General features: G+C 38.5%; 1 protein-coding gene across 1 annotated transcript in view; it reads left to right on the top strand.

Moving 5' to 3' along the window:
- Positions 1-22,700, top strand: part of DCAF5 (DDB1 and CUL4 associated factor 5) — a 79,254-nt gene that overhangs the window by 10,379 nt on the left and 46,175 nt on the right. The window contains exons 2-5 of the mRNA XM_086748847.1: positions 1,225-1,368; positions 5,585-5,621; positions 8,094-8,233; positions 12,710-12,839. Of these exons, the coding sequence (XP_086604973.1) occupies positions 1,225-1,368; positions 5,585-5,621; positions 8,094-8,233; positions 12,710-12,839 (451 nt within the window). The remainder of the gene's footprint in view (positions 1-1,224; positions 1,369-5,584; positions 5,622-8,093; positions 8,234-12,709; positions 12,840-22,700) is intronic.

Genomic DNA, 22,700 nt, shown 5'->3' with positions numbered 1-22,700 from the left:
AGTTTTAAGAAATCTGATTAACGGTAGTCATGAATTCTGTTTATGCATTTACCTCTTCCTGTAGTAAACTGCAGACTAATTAATTTAACTTTCCTTTTGTCTCTATTTCATGCCTTTTTCCTTCTGGATAGCAGCTCAGAAGGCACTGAGTTTATGCTTTTGATTGTGCAAAGAAGCTGTAAGATGTTTTAACGGAAATCAATGTGTTTCTGGTGGCACTTTTGACTTGTGATGCCATTCTCTTTCATTTGTTATTAAAGACAGATACCAAAAATATTTTGAGTCTGACTTGAAGAAATTTTATTCAGATTTTTACAAGCATTCAAAATTGATGTTGAGAGTGCTGTCCAATACAATAGTACAATGAATTTTTTGTCTTCGTAAAAAACAATAGTTCAATGCAATTAAAGCATGAACAGTGTCTAATACTTTATATGTGACTGTTTACCAGACAGAGAAGGAGACAGTTAAATATATTTGTCCACAGAGCTCTGAACTGAGAACTGCACCTAGGCAAGCAATTAGAAGTAGTACAGCAAGTGGTAAAGCAAAGGAGAGATGAACTTCTTTTCCCCAGTTATTCTCTTTGTCAGGAGTTCACCTCAGAAATGTCTGTCTTAACCTTTACGGATCTTGAAGTGTAACATAACTGTGTATGCTGAAGACTTCTGAGTGCTTCAGTAAAATCTTTTTATGGCCACATACCAGTCCTGTAGCCAACCTGTGCTATGAAGGATTTGCAAAGACTGCTAGAGGAGGTACAGTTGTCAGTGAAAGGGGTAAAAAAGTTCCCGTTTCATGAGTAACATAAGCGATGCTGGCAACAACTGTACCAACTTAAGCTGGTGTAGAAAAATTTTGCCAACACGTATTTGACATATAATTCATCTGCAGCTTGCTACAGAATTTTACATACCAGTAAAATTCTGAGTCTCCAGGTTGCTATAGGTTGTCACTGTGTTGGCAGAACGGCAGCTGTTTAATCCAAACTTTTCCTGCTGATTCCTCTATTTTCATTAATATTAATTGAATACCTGACTGCATGGGATCTTAATGTGAATGCATGTCTATATATCCAAACCCTTTCTAGGTATAAATTTTTTTTTTTTTTTTTTGCTAATTAGGGTTTCAGCAAAGGAAAGTAACTGCAGAGTTAAATAACTTGTCTGTCATCAATTTACACATGGCTCAGGCAGTAACACGTATTTCCTTTCTTTCTTCTAGGAGGGGATGACCGCCGTGTCTTACTTTGGCATATGGAAGAAGCCATCCACTCAAGAGTCAAACCAGTTCAGCTGAAAGGGGAGCATCACTCTAATATCTTCTGCCTAGCTTTCAACAGTGGCAATACAAAAGTATTCTCTGGAGGTAAGGAAGGAAGAGCACATGCATTTCACAGGAGTTTGCGTTGTGAATGCCTTAGAGTAGAAGTCATGAGTGAGATCCTGCCCCACATGAAAGGTCTTTTCCATAGTCTCCTAAGGATGTGGAAGGTGTCCTTAATCAGTACCTGAAGGTTCTTTGGGAACAGGAAAATCTTTAGCTAGCACAACATTTTTGTCATGCTTCTCCTTTTCTCAAACCCTAGTGTAAGAACATTGTGTCATGAGAATCCTGGGTCCAGTCTGCCCCTACTTGTGCTGCAGACTGTGGAACGTGGTCTTTGTTATTCTCTCTTAGCTGTGCTGAGAGCAGACCCTGTATCCTCTCTGGCACTCAAGCCTGATGCTTGAAAATCTTTGCTGCTACTAGCTGATTTTAATGCACCCTTAGATGGCTGATGAAGGGCTGTTGCCACCTCTTGGTGGATCACTTTTTCTCAGACTTTGTTGCAGTCCTCAGTAGATAAGTGCCTGCCTTTTAGAACTGTTGGCACACTGGGCTCTAATTTGCCTTGATATTCTTCATATTTTTAAATATAAATCCACTTTTTAACAGGAAGTTTAATTCAATCTTAAAACTAATATAAGGAAAGGCAACATGTACTTGTTCTGGGGTAATAATCCCTAGAATTTAGGTTCATTTCACCACTTCATTTTTGAAGTGTTAAGGTAGGGAGGAAAACTGAATTGAGAAGAAAAAGGCACAAGACTGTCAAAATGCAGTCACTGTCATTTGCTGCTGTACTTCATTTCCACTATCTGACACGATAATAGAATGGACAGGAATTTGTATCTTTCATCAGTATGTCCGTTACCGTACAGCTAGACTTGTTTTAGGATACTATGGGACTACTTGGTCAGAGCCCTTCATTACCTTTTTGAACCAAGATTTGTGAACTGCAGATCAATGCTATAAATTGATTCTAAGTGCATGTGGATGGTGGAAGCTTTCTGTCCTTCAACAGTGTGTTAAAACTGTAATATCTGTTAGAAAAAAAAGGCATGACAAAGCTTAAGATGGCATCAAATTTTAAGGATGAAATGATTCAGATATACTTCTCAGGTGGAGAAAACCCCAAAAATGTCAAATAGTGATGCTTGTCTTCTGGTTATGGGGACTGCTGTTTGTTTTATGAGAAAGACAGCAGTTCACACTGTCTTCAAACGAACGTATCTGCAGGAATGATTCCAATGAAATTTTGGTTTGGATTCTGTTTTACTTTAGCTTGAATTCAGACAAATGGAACTTTACATGAATATTCAAGGAATGAACTATGCCAGACCTTGCTGGAGCAGCTGTAATGTTATTTTCTCATTTCCAACTCAACCCTATGTGCATTGGGCCCTGCTGTCAGAGGCTACTGTTTTCACAGGAAGGGCAGCAGAGTGGTTTGACTGTACTTTACCACTGCAGTTAAAGGTTTACATCACTAATTATCGTGGATTTTTGCTAAGATGCCAGGTTAGATGAGCTGTGACAGATGATGCACAGACAAACTGTCTGTTCTCATCTCTTTTTCCTCCTCTAGTTTGCATAAATACACTGTGCCTCTGCCATAAGTTATTTCCATTGGAGAAGTCAGGAACTCTTTCAGCTGCTCCACCAAGATTCAGAGAGCTCATCCGCAAGGGTTGTGAGTCTGACTCTTGGATCCCTTGTAAAGAGTCATTTTGCTGCATGGCCATCAGTTTTATCTCTGTTGGTAAAACAGGGCTAACTGTATTTATTCACACAACAATGTTCTGGGAGATCCTTTAGAAATTTGAAAGAGTTGTGAGTCCTAAGGTCTATTGGTTGTCATCCCACTCCAGTGCTGAAGTTGAAGTTGTAATAAAATCATGGAAGTCAGAATACTTAAAAAAAATCCCTAAAAATTAGAATATGGAAACCAGCACAAGGCACACAGGACTCAATTCATTCTGTAAATAAAGCTGCCAGTGACTAATGACTTAGGATCTGATGATCTTTCCCTAAAGCAGCTCTTGATAGCAGAGGAGAAAGGATTTTCCACTTCAGTACAAATTGAACTGCATCCAAGGAATTTCAAAGCTCTTGGCATGCATCACATGTAGCCATTACAAAAATGGAAGACAGGAGTTGAGTAGACAGTGTTTTGCATGTAATCTGTGGAGAAAAAACTGTCTCAAAATACCAAAGAAGTTCCCATCCCTGAAGAATACTGTTGCCCTTCTCTGTCCACACACACTGAGAGTAGAGCAGCATTTGAAATGAAAGATCCCCTCTTGGTAAACTGCATGGACTTTTTTTTTGTGTGTTTAATGTTAGGTATATGAAAAGCTGAAATAAACCTATAGGGAATTGAATTTGTTTTTATATAGGCCTGATGTGACAGACACAGGGTTTAGCCCACCTTAACTGTACTCCTCTGTATGTGCTCTGCAGTATTTCATCCTCACAGGTATCACTGAAGGCAATGCAGATACTTCTTGTCTTTCCGATTGTCGTAAGTGTAGTTATCAAAACAAGAGAGATTATAAATGGGAGAGTTGTGTATACAATTACAACTCAGTTATTCTCAATGAAGATGAACTCTCCTATCTTAAACACTGTAAGTGGGAACCCTACTGGCCTAACAGCAGTGACATTTTCTGCAGGGATGAAACCTTACCAGAAGCAACCAAGTAGTTTGTTGTTAGATTTTTGTCACCACCTCCTCCTCCCACACGCAAAATAGAGAGAAGCAGTGGTTATTCCACACACCCCCTCCTTTCATTCTTTCTTTCCCATTTTGGACCTTGTGTTGGAAGGAAAGGTTGATCCCATGATGACTAGAGGCCTGAAGCCAGGCATTTAAAATGATTCTCATGGAGAGTGATGAACACGAGTGCCTGCTGCAGGAAATTTTGTCACTGGAGAAACTAGGTTACATTTTTCACTGGTGAAATACGTAGGTACTAGCGTAGTTTTAGTAGGTATAAACTTGCTTGTAGTGCATAAGGACAGTTTCCATTGCAATTGATGATCAAAGGACACTTACACATAAGTGGCTTGTTTATTGTACCATGGAAAAGATGAGCTACTGCAATAATCTAAGGCTGACAGAATTTAACCAGGAGCCTGTGCAAAGAGCAAGTCAACATAGAAAAATCACACACCTCATTAGTCAAAGAGAAACTTTCTCGTATTTCTTCTGTTGGGACAGAATACAAATTGAAATGTGTATGGGATAAATGAAAACTGAATCAACTGAACGCTTAATCATAACACGAAATCTTCGTAACATGGTTACTTCTGAACCGCTGGCTTTGGTGTACATTAGGAAAGCTTCACAACTTGATATTCCAGCTACAGAGACATAATGAGCATAAAAATATGACTTTGTGGGCTTTCTTTTTTTTTTTTTCTTCTGAATTAAATTACAAATGTGTATTTCCTTAAATAATCGTAAAGAGAAGGTGCCCAATTAGATAAATTAATATTTCATTCAGAGACTAAAAAAATATTATGTTGCTGTAGCTTGAAAAACACTGCATGAGCCAGTGGAATTAGTTTGTAGCTGTGACCCTCTTAGTCTGCGTGCATGTGGTTACTTTCCATTGTATTCAATGGATGTGATCAAAGAAAAGTGACATGATTGGTTACTTGGTTTGGTTTTTGCTAATACAAAAAAAATTACACTGACTGTCAAGTTCGTGCCTTCTCAATGGTTGCAGAACCCTGAATGCTGACAGTGTGAACTGATGGCATTTGAGCTGGGAGCCCAATGCATTTTGCTTATGGCATCTCTTTTCACCTTCCATTATCTTTTTATGGAGCATCCTCTGAGCTGGAAGAAAGGTGTATTCACGTGAGAGTTAAAGGTGTTCTGCTACTTCATATACTGTTCTTCTCTTTACTGCAAGTGTTCAAAAACTCAAACTCAAACTGAATAAAGACTGGCCAGTAACACAGTTAAGTAGAATTATTTGTTCAGCAGTAGCAGATGGAATGGATGGGTGCATTTGATCATGACTGGAAATGTCACATGGAGCCTTTCACATAACTGTGCAGAGGGCTGACCACTTGGCAACCAAATTGATCTTCTCTCTGCTTCAGTTTTGTTTTTGAAATAGAAAACTAAAAAAAAGAACCAAAAAGACAAAACCAAAAAACAACCCAACATTTATTATTTTCTATTTTTTCACTATAATGCTTTTAACCACTGGAACATGATGTTAAGTGTTTATATTTCTCTTTATAGGCAATGATGAGCAAGTTATACTCCATGATGTTGAAAGGTAAATACACAGTTTGTGTTTCCACTGCTTCAAGAGCTCCCTTAATGTCAACTCACCAGAGGCACTTCTTGTTTTAAATTAATGGTCTAGGAGAAGAGCACAGTGTTTTAATCCTGAAACGTGTTTGTTTATTTATCTAAATCTGTATCTGGAATGAAGTATTCCCTATCACTCCATTTTTTTTTTTTCAGGACTTGGGTTCTGCATTGTTTTGACCTTGGGAAAGAGAATGGTTATTAAATACATACGCTCTCCTGCAGGCAGCATAGTGGGTTCTGAGCAGATTCAGAGCCAGATTACTTTCGCACATATACAAGTATTGTGGCACATATGGGTATTTTGTTTTGTTTTTCAAAACATTCACCTGACTTATATTTAAGATAGCTAGTGCTTGGCCTACCTTTCAAAACCCTTTAAGCAGCTGCCTGAATCTCCACACTAATGTGAAGCATATTTATTTTGATACTTACTTTTTGCAAAAACTGCAAAGCAGTTGGGAATTAGGCTTTGTTGTGCTACATCAAGATTAGACTGTTAGTCGTAATATCATTAATACAGTAGTGGTAATGTATTAGATTGGAGTTCTCTAGATATGATGTCTTTTGAGTTTACTACTTTTGAACTAGAAAAATTAGAAAGTTAACGTTTCGGTCTGTACTGGTAACTTCAACAGATTTAAGCAATGACCGTTTAAATAACATGAACTCAAGAAGATCAAGTATAAAGAAAAAGCAGGAAGAGATGTACGTAAGAACAGAGAAATATAAAACCTTAAATCTTTTTGAGTTGCCTGAATCCTGGTTAACACAATTTGGACAAATTTCTTGCTAGGTTTGTCCAAAGCCTTTTACATTGAACTGATCAGTGTACATCTGCCTTCCATCATACCTTATATTTACTTCTTGTGTAAATCTTACATGAGAGGTGGGCAAAAGTAACTTCTTCTTACTCTTCTAATGCGTTTTCAATAATATTATGTTGTTTTGTGGTGTTTTTTTTTTTTTTGTTTGGTTTGACTTCTTGTGGTTTTGGGGTTTTTTAGGAGTGTGTGTTTTTTTGTGTATTTTTTGGTTGGTTTGGGGGGTGTTTGTTTTTGGGAGGGTTTTTTGTTTGGTGTTTTGTTTTTGGTGTTGTTTTTTTTTTTAATTAAATGTGGAAATGTCAAAATTTCAGATGCTGGTGTTTATTATGTTCTGACTTTTCAAGCTTCTACAAGGTCTCTTTCCTTGACAGTTTTCTGACGTATTTTTTCCTGCTGTGTCTTGCGTAAATGTTTTAATGAGTCTTTTTGATTTGTATGTATTTTTAATGTGCTTCTGTTATCAGGGATTTTTTTTAGGTATGCTAAGTCCACCTTTAATGCATACAGAATTCATTCCTGTAAGGCTATTTGTGTGATCTTCTGAAAGAAACCTTACTAGTCTGGCACACTGAAATCTGATTGACTCCTGTAAAAAGCTACTCTGTCTTCTTGAATGATAACCCTTGGTCTATCAACTGCTTTTTCATACTTGAAAATGGCTTTTTCTGTTACTGCTTTTTTGGCCTTTCTGTTAATGGTCCATGAGACAGAATTAGTAGATCTGTCACTAAGAACATCAATTGTCATATGAGCTAAATGCTGATTTTATGTGGGATCTCTTTGGTGGAGATTCTAGGAGGTATAGGGATCATATACAAAGTGTATTCTCTAAAGAAATAAAGAGGTTTTGCCAAAGAAATAAAACAACCCAAGAATCTTCTTTCTCAGTGTTTTGGCATTTGGCCTCTCCATGCCACTGCTTCATCCTTTTTAGATGATCGAAAAAGCTGGGAAAAGAAAGAAGAATGGGCTTTTTCTTTTTATAGCTGCAGAATGGCTGAAATTAGGTACTTTTAGGGGACTGACTTTTATTTTGTTCTTTTTTGATACTTTTTGTACATGGAGGGGGGAAAAAAGTAGGTCCCTTCTATCCTGGAAAAACCAAGAAAACTTATTAAAGAAGCCAGCTGGAAAGTTGCTCAAGAAAACTTATTAAAGAAGCCAGCTGGAAAGTTGCTCTTTTGTGAGCTTCAACTGAACTTTTAGATGATACGAAAGCCTATATTAAAGAATGAACATTTGTCTTGTTTTCCTTTGTGCATTAAGAAGTAAAAATTTAGTTCACAGGTTACAAGACTTTTTTCCCTTTCCCATTACCTCCTCCCAAGCTTTATCTAATACAACGTGATTTCCATAGCATCTTGCAGTTTCTGAAGCTTTTAACGTGTGGGTTTTGATCTGATGGGGGTTTTTTCCTCATAGCATGACATCTTGGTCACTCTACATGGGCTTCTTGTTTGTTGTTTACTGTTAATTAAACACAAGGTTCATCTTACAAAGTTACATAAACCTTGTCACTAAGTATTGCTAGGTAGATGAAGCTGTAAATGCTTTTTAAAACAACAGCAAGAGAGAGAAGAATGATAATACTGTGTTTCTTTTTTTTGCAGCACTGAGACCTTGGATGTATTTGCCCATGAAGATGCAGTGTACGGCCTTTCAGTGAGCCCAGTAAATGACAACATCTTTGCAAGTTCATCAGATGATGGTCGAGTTCTTATTTGGGACATCCGAGAGTCTTCCCATGGAGGTGAGATCTCTAGATGGAAAAGGTCATCAATCTATGAAGAATTTGGGCAAGGCAGAGAAGGGAGAAGTTATGTTTCTCTGGGACAGTCGAGGCTTGGGAGTGTTGGAGAAGGGTGAAAGTGAGGCATAACTCTTGTGGCCGGTGATGGGCAAGCCATGGTCTTTACAGTTCAGTGTTACTGCCCTAAATGACTTCATAAAGTACAAGCATATAATGCAGGCTAGCATAGAACTTGGTATGAATAGGTTTTAACTTGAGTAAAGAAGCAGTGGAGTACATGTTTTGTCAACAAAAATGTTTTGCTAAACTTGAAATCAATTAGGAATGTGAATGTTTTTGTTTCTTTTGTCTATTGCCTGAGGGGAAAAAAAAATGCACATTTAGAAAGCTGTTATTTTGGTTTGAATAATTTTCCAAAGTTGTTGATATACTTCCCTGTCACACTGAGAACTATTTTTATGCATAATGTTTTCTGGTTGTATGGAAACTTAGAGCCCTTATATGATAACAGGTAAGTTGAACTATTACTTCAATCTTTGTTTTCTGAAACAGAACTGAATACTGTTGATTTATGTGACAAACCTGCAGCTTCTCAAAACACGGCAATCTGTGTTTTTACAGCTGCAGTTTTAAAGCTGAAGAATCTCAGTTTAGAACTGTAGTTATATAAATTTAATGAGGAATACTTCAGTAATTACATTTCATTATATAAATATTTAAATATTACTTCAGTAAATTAAGTTACGAGTTTACCCCATCCTAAAGAACTCAAAGCTGAGAATTATAAAACAGAGCAATCTACAGGAGTATAGAATCTGATTCCCTTCCTTCATAGCTAAAATAAACTTTCATCTTCGTTTGTAACCTGATTAAATGCGTTTGGCTCAACTTATAGTTTCTACTGGTCTTACAGCAAAGTTGTTTATGGTACTGACATCGGCGTATATATTGTGTGGCAATTTGTACACATTTGTTGTTGGGTCCAAGTTGCTGTTTAGCTGAATTAGCTTTTTCCATACCTAGTGAATTTGAGAACTTGTCTAGACTGTGATTCTGTCCCTTTTTGACTAGGAAATGAAAGCTGAAATAAGACGTACTTTATATAGTCTAATTTGAGTCTTTTAGAGCCGCTAGTATCAGGAGGGCTTTATTGAATGTGAGTAACCAGAATTAAATCTTTCTTGGTAAGCCCCACCAGAATACTCTGGTTGTCGTACATTAAGAGTAGATTGCTTATTGATGCCCTCCCTACCCCAGGCATATTGCCTTTGTATAAATAAAAATTAAGTACAGTAGCACTGCATTCAGCTTGAAGTAGTCTGATTCTTACTGTGAATTCTGATTCTCTTGTGCAGTTGTGAAATCCCTTATCTCTTTCCCATCTGGTAATTTTATTAAAACATTCTGAAAAACAATGCACAGACTCAGTATATGTATATCACAGACTTAATAAAAGTATCTGTAATGTCTGTTCTCTGGATTAGCCTTTGAGGAACTCATTAATAATCTCACTCAGGCTCAGAAGTCCCTTACTAGCACAGTGAACTGTTGTGTTCCCTTCACCAGTTGGTTTTTTTTTTTTGTTTTTTTTTTTTTGTTTTTTTTTTTTTTTTTTTTTTTTTTTACACCATGCAACTCCCTTTGCTAATCCCAACTGCCTGTAGCTAAACTTGATACTATACTATATGTGAACTCGGTCCTCATTAGAACTACCGCTTTTCCTCTGTATAAAAGGTCAATTAATTTATAAAAGAAAGAGATCAAATTAGTCTGATGTGACTAATTTACCTTTGGTAAATCCAAGTGTCACTGCATCCCTGTTTTTCTGTTTTCGTAATATCCAAGTGATGAGACCAGACACTGAATGTGGCTTCCAAATTAGAATTGGTGAAATGCCCCTTTGTTGCCTTCTCCTGAACTCTGCGCCACAAAGATCTGTCTCTGTTAGGAGAACTACCTGTTGCTGGCAGTGGATGTTAATAGTTGGTGGACTGGATGCTTAAATGCATCTGTATGAAGCTGCTCAGTATCATAAGCTAATGTCTAATCCAATCTGATCTGAGTTTCTTAAATTGTACGAAGTGCGGTTTGTCCTTCTTGTTGCTGCTTTTACTGTTGCTGCTTTTACTGTTGCAGAGACTTTGAATGAGAAGGCTGCACCAGTGCAAATGGAGTGAAGAAGTGTTGGCTGTGAGGCTTTTTTGGAGTAGTGTCTTAGGTTCTCTAAATTTTTAATAAATGGCTTTTGCATGCTAATATAGGAGTCCTGAGTCAGCATTAATATATGAGCCCTGCCAATGTTTACTACAATATACTGCTTGTCACTGGGGTAATCCCCTTGTCTACAATGGTATTGTCATGGCAATAGGTGCTATGCCTGCCAGCATTAAGTATAGTTAGTTACCCTGAGTGGCCAGCTTATTAAAAACTTTACAAATAACTTCCTGGTTTAAAATAGTGCGTTGAAAGAAGCTGGAAAAGGAGTTTCATTCCCTTTCTGTTTCTCCCTGTCTTTCACCGCTGAGTGATTTATACAGCAGGTTTATAAACCTACTTTTTAATTTTATGTTAGAGATGGTGTTGAGCCTCTCCCTTGAGAAACATTTCTGTATTCCAGTGTGTAAGAGCCACAATTGTGAATGAGCATAAAGAACAATAAAAAAGTAGTCCCTCTACTTTTCATTAAAGTGACTTAGTGCCTCATTAGTTTAGCTCATGTAATCTCTCTTTAATTTAACAGGCTGACAGGCATGTTTTGATACGTTAGAAGAAAACTATGGTGCCAGGCCGGGCTATTTATGATAAAGGGGTGAAGGAAAACACCAGGATTAGTGACAATGATTTGACTAAACAAACATACACGACTTTAAAGTTTATTTTAAAAAACAACTCCTTTATTTGGCAATCTGGTGGTGTTTGTCTCTCCACTCAGCTAATGCAGGCCATTGCTTCTCAGTGGGGGCTGCCATTTTAGTAACAGCTTTTTGTGTCCCAGCAGGGATCTGATTTGATGATGCAAATGTGGAAGGTCAGTTTTGTGTTAAACTTTATTTGGAACTGCCGGCAGACCAGCAGCAATCTCTAAACCCTTTGGGCTGGCTGGCAGAACAAAAGTTTGCTCCTGTTCTTCCCTTTACCTCTGCATCCTATGACAATTAATAGTGCCAGGGGTCTTCTACTATGGCCAGCAGCTGTAGTAAGAGACCTTTCTTTTGATCACTGCTGCATCCATGCACAAAAGGAAAGTCTCTTTGTCAATAGCTTGTAAGAGAGCATTACAGGAAGATACTGATGGGGCAGGACAAGTAAATGTTAATGCTATCTCAGTTGGTTGATGGGCAGTAGTTTCAGAAGGTATTTGGAATTTGGGAGGGTTATTATTTTAGCCATGTTTTATATGTGTGTTAATGAGGGAAGAAAATTAAGTACCTTTGGAGGTGCTTGTGGGGCTAAAGGTGCCTACACACAGTGTTTCAAAAAATAAGGGGAATAAGAGAGTCTCACAGTCATGTGAACAACACAGTGGTTGCATCAAAGGAAACAATGAATGGAAAAGTCTGGCATAACCCCTGGCTCAAAATAGGCATTGATTCTGGTTTCTTAGTTGAGTGAAGGAGTGGCAGCATGCCACAAAAGATACACACGACAAAGAATTAGACTGTGCCTAGAGCTATAGAGCTAGCAGGAAGATACAGAGAAGGATGACAGAGTCAAGGCTTTTTCTCACTTCATGAGGACAGAATTTTGACAGAATGAATAAGGCAGAGTACCAGGCCAAACACAAGTCTTGTTACACTAATCAAGATGGGAGGGAGAGAGTCTGGATGAGCATGTTTTTAACTCTATGTGAACAGTAAAAGCCAACTGTTAACATTTTTATGCAAGAGTTACACCCTTCTTGTCTAGTTGTACAGCTGCTTGGACAGCACTTAAGAGGTGACAGGCCTTTTTTCCTCAGGATTGACAACTTGCCTTGAGCTCAGTTCCATACATCCTTACTTCACTTTTTGTGCTGTTATTCTCACATATGAGCACTTGCTGCTACATTTACAGTGTGGGTGATCATCAATAGCTGTGGAAGCTTCCAGGTATATATTACTAGGAGACTTTCAGAAGCCCCACCATGTATTGTCCTTGTTAGATGACGGTTCAGTCATGAACCATAAGAAGATTCAAATACTTGATCTTTAAGTGGCTAGTTTTAAACTCCAGTGACCTTCCATAAGCAAAATGGTGTCTTGAAATCCAGTATGTGTCCTTTTCCATATTTAGACAAAGTTAATATACACGTGGGTGGATTTTAAAACCTCAGTTTTTATATTGCTTTGGATGTGTCAGCTTGAGAAATAGTTTGAACATGTCTCCATATCTTCAAATCTTGTTATGCTGTTTCCATATTAAGCTGCCAAACTCGTTCCATTGAACAGTTGTATGTATTGTTTGTTCTTATGTCTGAAATCTCAACTTTTTCAACAGAGCCCTTCTGCTTGGCACACTACCCATCAGCCTTTCACAGTGTGATGTTTAATCCAGTAGAACCCAGATTACTGGCTACTGCCAACTCTAAGGAAGGTGTGGGACTCTGGGATATTCGTAAACCTCAGAGGTAAGATCTGGCTGTCCTTATGCTGTGCTATTGCTTTCCCTTGAGAGATGATGGGATGCCACTCTTCTGTTAAAATCAGAACATACGATGGTAAGAAAAGATGCAGAACACAGTTAACAGCAATGTTAGTAATGCTAAATTAAATTCTTTTGCATAGTTAACATAGTACATATGTTCAATCTAATTTGATTTAAAATGGATCTAGACCTTCAATGTTAAGGTGCGGATTTTTTTTTGGAACCTGCCTGACCTCACCACTGAGGATTAACTGTGATTTTTGTGTCAAGTTCGCATCATCATGTTTAGCACTGGCTTTCTAGTACTGCAAGAAGCTATGGTGGACACTGCCTGACTTATAGTTTGTTTCTTCTACCCAGCTCAGTTCTCAGAGACTGACTAGAGATTATGGTCAAGGCAGCTTTTTACTTAATGCTTAAGAGTTTTATATGACTTCTTAGATGCCTGGATAATCAGTTTGGCTGCTTCCAGATTTGCACAGGATTTTAAACAAATGAGGAGAAGAGACGAAGTTTGCTGCATAAAGTGTGGTTAGACTGGGTTCTAAAGTGTATGTATGCTGTGTCTGATACCAGAGTTTCACATACAAGACAGATTAAGCTTCTACTGAAGTATTTTTCAGTCTTTCAGATTTTGAAAGTAATTTCCTTTTTTATCATAATATTCAGAAAAAAAAAAAATTGAGCACCTCAAGTGAGTGTTTCTTCTTTACCCTCGAAACTTTTCTGTTTACATGTTTCCAGTTACAAGTGTAAGTGTAGAAGGAATAACTTCAAAAAAGAGGGGAAAACAGGTTATATTTGTTTTACAGTGCAGTAGCCTTAGCTATTTAAAATCTTCCATAGCATACACACTTGACTCTCCCCTTATTGGTGAGGGAATTTAGAATATCTAGAAGTGCTTATCACTAAAATTCTTATTGGGTTTGTACTGTACAGAGAGAAAAAGCAATTTCATGTGACGTTAATTATAACTGGCTTAAAAAAATTCTAAAATGTTTAGACATCCATTACAATAGCAGTCAAATTACGGTTTCAGGAGGGTTTGTTACTTTTGGATTGTAAACATTAACGGTTTGAATTGATTTTTTATTTTTAAGCTTGAATCGGAATTTGCATGCTGATCCTGATGGCTCTAAAGCTTGCTCACATTTGTGAAGTTTACCAGAGCCCTTGTTGGCAGCTGTTGTACAGTCTGCTGTTTAATTTAGACTTGATAAAATTTAACTGGAAGGGAGTTAGGAAGTTGCCTAAGCTGTCTTCTCATATCCTTGTCAAACTCTTTACGCCTAGGTCTTAGTTTGATGTTAGAAAGTTACTTACTAACTTCAGCATTTACTAGATAGAGGGAGAGAAACACAAGACATTAGAGTTATTTTGCTCTTACAAAACATGTTTCTTGTTTGATTTTTTTCCCATAAAATTTCTGTCATTTTAAATTCAGCTCGTGTGTGTGTTTTCCGCGGGAACTAATACGGACAAAGCTGGCTTCCTCTTGCTAGCCAACTGGCCCCATACTGATTTTGCAGGATTATTTGTTTTTCAGCTTCTACCTCATTTTTGTGATTTAAGAACTTCTGCAGGTTGTGTTGGTCTTGTTTTCAAAAGGGAGTTACACCAAAACATTTCTCTTTTCAGACATTTATTCTTAGTTGTCCTGGTTTTGGCAGGGATGGAGTTAATTTTTCCTCTCAGTAGCTGGTATGTTTTGGATTTTGTGTGTGAAGAATGTTCATAAACACCCTGATGATACCAGTTGTTGTGAATGAGACCAAGGACACCGTCCTGCTTTCCGAGTCTCGCTAATGTGCAGATGCAGGAAGCTGGGAGAAAGACAGACAGCATAATTGATCCAAACAGGCCAAAGAGAGTATTCCATGCCATAAACGTCATGCTCAGTATATAAGTGGGGGCAGGCGAGGGTGGGTATCTGCCTTCCTGGCATCCATCCTTCCTGCTTGTTTTTGCTGGCATCGTTCCCCCTACCTTGCTGGCTCCCTTTTGCTCCTTTGCTTGCTGCTCGGGTTTGTTTCCGTGATCGCTGCTCGGGACGGGCTGTATCGGTCATTGGGACATCAGGTGGTGAGAAAACACATATTGTTCACTTTGTATATTTTTTAATATCCTTATATTCTGTTATTATTGTAGTTTTCCCTTTTATTTTAGTAAATTGTCTTCATCTCAACCCACGAGTTCTCCTTCCTTCCCAATTCTCTCCCCCATCCCCCTGGGGAGGGGGAGAGTGAGCGAGAAGCTGTGTGGTGATTTGGGCTAAACCATCACATTAGTGTGTATATAAAAGAAATTATGTTGGTAGAGTGGTACAGCTTATATCAATAGAAATTCTGTATGTGTGCAAAATTTAGATGAAGTCTGTCACTGGGGTAGCAAAGTGACATGTGATCACCCCTGGAAAGGTTGTTCAAGGCTAACAGGAACAGAAAGAGGAAGTAAGTATCACTAAGGATACAAGCGTTGACCCTGATAAATGCAGGAGCATATCACTTGAGTAAGGAATTCCACTCTTACAAATTTTAACTGCTTTCTAATAGCAGGTGTAGTGCCTTTTTCTTATTTTTAGCTATTCTTATTAAGACTTTGATCTCCAGAAGTTATTCAGCTTGTGTATAAAAGTGTTATGATCTGCTGCTTGGGGTGCCAGCAGCTATTGGGTCATGGAAACCAGATGGTCTCCAGTCTCGATGCTGTCCTGCTGCCTTCCTCAGTCTTAACCACAAGGCAAAGTGCTCGCTGTGAGCTTGTTGGGGGCTACTGGATGTGTATGGAATAATAGCCTACTCACATGTTTGACACGCATTTTTAGCTGTATTGTGGCATTGTTCTTTCTAATGTCAAATATAAAATAGCTGTAACGGAATTTAATTGGTAATGCTTCTTGACAAGTAGTTTGTGTTTCTCCAGGTTTAGCACCAGTATGAAAGACTTAATAACCTTTGACAAATCTGAATTCTACAGTATTTTTGTGAATGATGAAAGAGGAGGGGAAAGGGTGTCTTATGTTATAACCTCTGGGTCATCTTGAGGGCCTTGCATAAGTTAAGGAGGTGGAAGCTTGTATGCTTACATCTGATGGACAAGAGCTACCCTTTTCTGGTCCTAACCTGATCAAAGTAAATCTTTCCAATTAAAAAGCTAAACGGTGACAGTTAAACATCATAACTTGCATCTACAGTGCTGAAATTTGTCGGTGGATAGGTCACACCACTTTTTACATGCGTAGAGAAATCTGTGCAACACCCTTATTGTACAGCTGGACATACACTGCCTATAGCGTGCAGGTGTTCCCTTAAGCACTGAATTTGAAGCATTTGCACATACTAGGTGTGGTGCGTTGTGCAAAATAGGCACATGCTTCCTGCCTGCAGCCTGCTCTTCCCAGAGAACTCAGAAACAGCAAAGTGGATAGTAAGAGACAGGCTACTCCTCGCAGAGTAAATGCTGTTGGCTGTTATTTAGACCCTCTGACTTGGGCTGAGGAAGCTGTAACTTAGCTGAAAGCAGGTGATAAGTCTGCTTTCAGCTGACATTTTTCTGGGACAGCCATCAGCTTTCATCCTTTTCTTGATGGGAGATGTGTCCAAAATGTGGTGAGAAGGGTATACTTGGCTGAGGGAAAGAAAATGTCCTAAAGCACTCCACTACCACTACAGTTTGTTCCCAGGAAACTCTCAGGGAAGAGGACTCTTCAGAGTGAACTGTGTCCCACTAGTGGGCTGCCAAAGCCAGAGTCCCTCATATTTAAACAAAGCAGACTGGATTTTTAGTATTTTTAAAAGAAACAGAGCATTTGCCAAAACTCCTGCTCTAATCTGCAGATCTAGTTTGCTAATCTAGAAATATGGAACTTGATTTTTTTAACATACTTGGGGCCAATTCACTTTGTCTTATTCATTTGAGGATCAGTTAAGATATAATCCTTACTTCAGTGAGGAAGTGGCAGCCAGAATTTAGATTTTCATTTGTGCGTTTTAGTTTGTTACAATCTCTTCTGGGGAAAATACACTGTGAACTTAATTATCAGGAAAAATAATAAAGTTTTTTATTAAGGATGACATAATCCACATAATGCTGTAAGTACTTGTGATAGACTTTACATAGAAGTGAAGTTGATATGTGAGGGAGTTTGTGTATATTTTCCGTATTCTTAATAATAAAGGACACAAAGTGTAGTTTCAGTTTTGGCTGAATTTTGTAGGCAGAATGTGTTCAACAGCCCTGAAGTTCTCCATAATCTAGGGATAAACAGGGAGCTGCCTGTGTGACTTGCATGCCAGAACACTAGCACAGCAAAGAAGGGCTACTGCATCAGCTGCTTTTCTCATTGTCAAAAAAGTCTGCTAATGAGGGAAATCCTTGCTTCTCTACAGGTTTAAAGCTCTCTTTTATACTGTCATCAGTATCCAAGAAAATGTAACACTGCCTGAAGTGTAGGAAGGATGAGGGAATAGAGGTTTTGGGGGGACACAGTGTGGAAGTATTAACTTGTTGGAATTCTTGAATAGCACAATATGTAACTGTAGTATAAAATTGCCAGGTCTGTCTATTCCTTCCCTGGCTTACCTTTTTATTTACATTGTTGCACATGAAGTTCACTTGTGAGGCACTTTATTTTATGCCCTAAGCTGTCAAGAGAAATTCCTCCTTTCCTTCAGTACTGATGTAATCCTTCGTAGCACTGCGGCCAGAGGGAGAGATTTTCAGTCCTATCATTCCACCTGTGGTGCTAGCAGAAATGACTGGATCGGGTAAACTTTAGCTTTTCTGTGGTGATGTGTGCTAGAAGGGTTTTGATTAGGGATTAAATGGATAGAAAGAAGGGTAAGAAGTGCAGATACTTTTACATATTTGCTCTGGATTGCCAAAATAGTAACTTCCACTGGGTTAAGGTGGGACTGCAGCACTCCTCCAGTATAGGAACGTTAAAATGGTTATATGTAGTTAATAATTTGCTGCTAGTATAACACTTCGTGTAAAACTCATTTCCCCCAACTACTGTCCTGTTTACCGTCAGTGCTCAGGTGGAAGCAGAGTTAAACTGAGGCAGCTTCATAACTGGAAGACTGTTCTCGGGAATCCTGCTGCTGCTCCCCCCAACATCCAGAAAGCAAACTAAAAGCCTGGAATTCCGAAGACCAGCTGTTTGTGGCCAATAGCAGTACTGTAGCTAGCAATATCGTCATAGAACATGTATTATGGCCAACAGCATCGGTGCGGTAGTACTCTTTACAGATATAGGTGAGGTTTGATAAGCCCCCAGGATTCAGCTGGCCTTTACTTATTTGAAGGGGATCAGGTTTAAGACCGAATTTCTGGTTTTAATCAGCAGAGGCTCCTTAGTTGGGGTATAGTTTTTCTTTAGCTTTGTTCAGCTTGATGATGCACTGTCAGAAAAGGAGTGACTTGCTCTTAACTATTAAACTTGTATGGCAGTCAGTGGAATATGGCTAATTGTGCAGTTTTAAATTAATAGCTTTAAATTTTCACAATCTTGAATGGAGTAGTGATATCCTAGTAGGTTAGAGAATTCAGATATAGATTCTACTGCTTGTCAGAAACAAATGACCTGCACCTACTTGTTTATCAGGAAAATCTGGGAATTTTTAAACCAGAGTGTTTTTTTTTCCAAAATACACTTATCTTCTCCAGTTGTGTTATAGGAGAACTTGTCTTCTAGCTTGTTGTTTCATGCCTCCGGCCGGGAGAGTTGGTTTTGTCCACTTCAGTCAGGCAACATTAAACACTTCTACAAATGAAAAAAAAAAAAAGTATTTTTAAGATTAGGAAGAAAAGTCCTGATTATGAGTAGAGTTTGTTCATATACTGTGAAATTGGTTAACTTTCTGATGGGAAGCTGGGGGTGCTTTATGCTCAGCTACTACAGTGAAGAAGGTAATTGAAAAGCCAGCACTTCTTGGCATGCATGGGGAAACTTAGAGACAGTTGCACAGCTCTGAATTGTGAAAAGTTTAGCTCCCTTCAAATAGTCATAATTTGATTAGTTTTGCTGACTGAGTCAGGATATAGAGGCGGATTCATTTTGCTTTTTCCCAAAGTTCATTCACAGCTTGATATCTCTTCTGTCTCAAATTTACTGCAGCAATTGAGATTCCTCCCTTCTCCCCCAGTATACTAATAAGATCTGAATGTGATGGGCTGGCTCCTCAAAAATAGCATATGAAGCGCTGTTAAAATAGAACTAATGTAAGTCCAGCGTGATTACAAGTTGACTGGTGATTCTGGAAATCTTATTTTTCTGTTTTTAAAATGTATGAGTAATGCCATTCTTTAAGGTGGGTGTTAAACTAAAACCAACTGTATTGTTTCTTTTTTTTAAAAAACAGTGTATGGAAAAGCTTAAATACGGTCTTGATTAATTAGGCTGTTGTAAGGCACTTACACCACTAGATGGGGTTTGGAAGCTGTGCCTTTAAGAGAATTTCAAAAAGTCAAGCCGGTGCATCTTAAACTGTTTACAATAAAAAACGTATTGCAACTATGGATTGTTACAGAATTGCTGGGGGCAACTCAGTAAGTCAGTTTACACACTATTTCAAGCAACGACTATGTAACTCCAGCTAATTTTAAGTACTCATGTTCTTCTTTTCCAGACAGCCCCCTGCTTACCTCATCCTTTTTACTGGCATCAAAAGGCTGCTTTTTTTTTCCCTGCTAAGAAGATACGATGATTATTCCTTTAATTCTTTCTTTTCCTGTGTTCCCCCTTCCTTCCACTTATATTAACTAATCTGGAAGTTTTTGAGATCAGAATGATTATTGGCCTGTCCTATTAATGACCATCACATACTTCTAAGCTGGTTTTCGTATTACAAAAATGCTGTTCACAGAAGTATGTTCTGCTTATTATGGGAATGTTGAGCCTGTGGTTTTTACACAGTAGGATCTATTTGTCCAGTTTAAGGGTTAAAATGCTAAGTCTTATCAGAAATAAAATAAGTTGTATCAGAAATACGTATCTCAGTGCATTTCTGTGAGCCTTACAGGGCGTATCTAAAAGCTCCCAGGCCCTCATTCCTGCTGTGTCCATTTCACCAATTCTGTGGTTGACCTGTTTTTTGAGCCAATTCATCGTATTCAGAAGTTAGAAAACTTCTGGAAAAGCTTTGTAGCTTTCTTATGTCCTAGCAAGTTGAACTGGGTTCAGGGAGGGCCCAGTGAATAGCATAGATGATGGAGAAGAGAGAGGAAGGCCTGTAAGGCTAAGGCTGAGAACAGGAGATAAGAAGAAAGCAAGACCTTCCTCATTTGAGGAGCAGTGAACTATTAGATACATTCAGCTGTTTGTGGTATCACCGACTTACATCCTTCAGTTTCTTTTTCTACACTAACCTTCCCCTTTTTTGTGTCATCAGCATGTTCCCTTACAAGCATTCCTGGTGGCTTTTTACAAAGTAGAGGAGGTGAAACATAACCAAAGTTGGGTGATTTACCTTCCAAGGCTGCCTGTTTCATGAGAATAAACTGTAAGCAGAGACTGTTTCTGCTTGACACTTGACTTTTTATGTCCCTGCAATACAAGGTAGTGTTCCAGGACACCGGTCTTGAGTATTGAGTTCTAGGAACACTTTTGTATCCGGAACTCAAGTACTGGATTTAAGCTCTGACTGAGGTAGAAATGCGTAGATGCGATTGACCTTTTTAAGATTCTTCTGAAAGTTCAGTAGGCGTGTGCTGTCTGTGTAGTTACAAGTCAATGTACTCAAAAGGCCCCATAATCAGTTTAAAAAGATCCTTAACTGCCAGGACAAACCTGATATCTCTTGGGGACTGTAAACCTTATGGCATATTTTAAAAGCTAACTTCATCATCCAAGTCATATTAAGCTCAAGTTAAAGGAGTGTCAATTTTAGTGTTTTCCATCAGCACTTTACAGACAAAGCCGAACAGGAATATTAACTCAATCTTGATTTCTTTCTTTGTCTTGGCTGAGGAGTAACTGCAGTTCAGAGCCTTTTTAAGCAAACTTTTTTAGCTCACATTAAATGAATATTTGTGTCTCAAAAAACACCAATTAAGAAGGCTGTCTTAGTGCACTTCAGACTAACCTCAGATTTGCCTCCTGCACCGAGAATTCAGAGGATCCAAACTCGCAAGCTGTGGATGAGGAATACCTGTTGTTAGATATCGGTGAATCACCTAGTGATTAGCTCATTAAATAGTAAGCAAAGTACAGAGATGGAAATTTCTTCCCTATAATAGAGTAATCAGATTCAGGGAGATCTTGAAGGAAGACTTTTCTTGGCATGTTTATGAATGTCAGGGTATGCTGATCTTGCCAATTTATGGCAGACTTTGAAGGGTGTGGTTGTATTGTGCTGCTGGTTTCCAACTGACATTGTGTTCTATAAAGTCTTTGTCTTGAACAGAGTTTTTTCTGCCACGTGCTAGCTACCAGGTGTTCAGCTTAGTTGTTGTGCTGCAATAAAACACAGTCCAACTCTTAAAACAATGTACTGAATGTATAACTTCTGGTCCAAATCTATTTGAAATCACAGGTACTCATTACTTCTGAAAATCCACTTCTTACCTTCTGATTGCCTTGCCTTACAGTTTCACTTGTTTCATTTAGTTCATAGCCTTTGAAAGATCTAATGAGTATTACCTTCTTATTTCTGGATCAGTGTAATGGTCCCTGATAGCAAGAGGAAAATACTGTACGTACTATGTGACCTCTTTCTATGGAGGTGTATGAAGTATCTCTGTATTCATGATAATCTAAGGATGTAGAAGTCTTGCAGGTCTTCTATGTTAGATTGACATGCTGACATGTAATTGGAAAAGCTAGGTTTCAGGTTCACAAGTCCTTTGTCAGTTTTGAAATAGAAGTGGTAGCTGCCACAACTACAGGCAATTAGAGAACAAGTTCTTCAGAGTTTAGTTAGATGCACGTCAAATAGAGCATCTTTACAAGAGAAGGTTAGCTAGTAACTCTTAATAAAGGCAAAATTTATTTTGTTGGGTTTTGGGTTTTTTTTTTGTTGTTGATGGATGGGAGTGCGAGGAAAAGGGAGGAAAGGGAGATGATGAGCATTTGCAGCTCAATCTGTACCACAGGTGATATTTATAGCCTGTTGTACAGAGAGGACTTTAGAAAACCTGTATGGTGATGTGGAAGGTATTCTATGGTCATAAAACCAGCATCATAACTGAGTCCATGTCCATAGATTTAGGTCTCCAGTGGCTGCTAGTTTTAGTTTCCAGGCTCATACCTTAAAGGTATTTAATCCTTTAAAGACCATACCAGAAGAACAGAGACAGCAGTTATTTTACGAGAAATGCTCATGCACATGCTGAGTTTTATCCTTTCTAGCTTACCTTCCTCAACTCACTCTAAAAAGTAGCAGTTGCTTAGTTTATCTGTGTGTTACCAAGATGTCAGGTATGTTGGCTGAAATACTGAGCTTCTGGAAGTGCAAGCATGGGAGTCAGTGTTACTGATGGTTGTGTTGCAGGGGATGCTAATCCAGGAGGTAACCACAGGGTTTGCTTCTGACAATGACTTTAGTGAGGTTCAGGGCTCTTTAGAGGCTAGAACTGATGGACTGGGAACTGTCCCAAAGTAGCATCTTTGGTTATAATTGTTTTTTCCTTACAGGTTTTTAATAAGATCTTACATGATGGCTACAGAAGTAGAATGGCAGGAATAGTACGTGGAGGTTTAAGGTTTTTCTTCGACTGTTTTGTATTTTGACCCTGCATGTAAAGGAAAGAAGATTGAGATTCTGATCACTTCTAATGCGTGTGCTTTGGGATTGCCAAAGCCCCTGCAGATGGAGGAGCCCTCTGCATCATTGAATCGGCAACT

Source organism: Chlamydotis macqueenii, chromosome 5 (genome assembly GCF_036417535.1).
Source record: "Chlamydotis macqueenii isolate bChlMac1 chromosome 5, bChlMac1.mat, whole genome shotgun sequence".
In the NCBI taxonomy this organism is placed as follows: Eukaryota; Metazoa; Chordata; class Aves; order Otidiformes; family Otididae; genus Chlamydotis; species Chlamydotis macqueenii.
The sequence above is the reverse complement of the archived record's forward strand: the minus strand, read 5'-3'. Positions and strand labels throughout refer to the sequence as shown.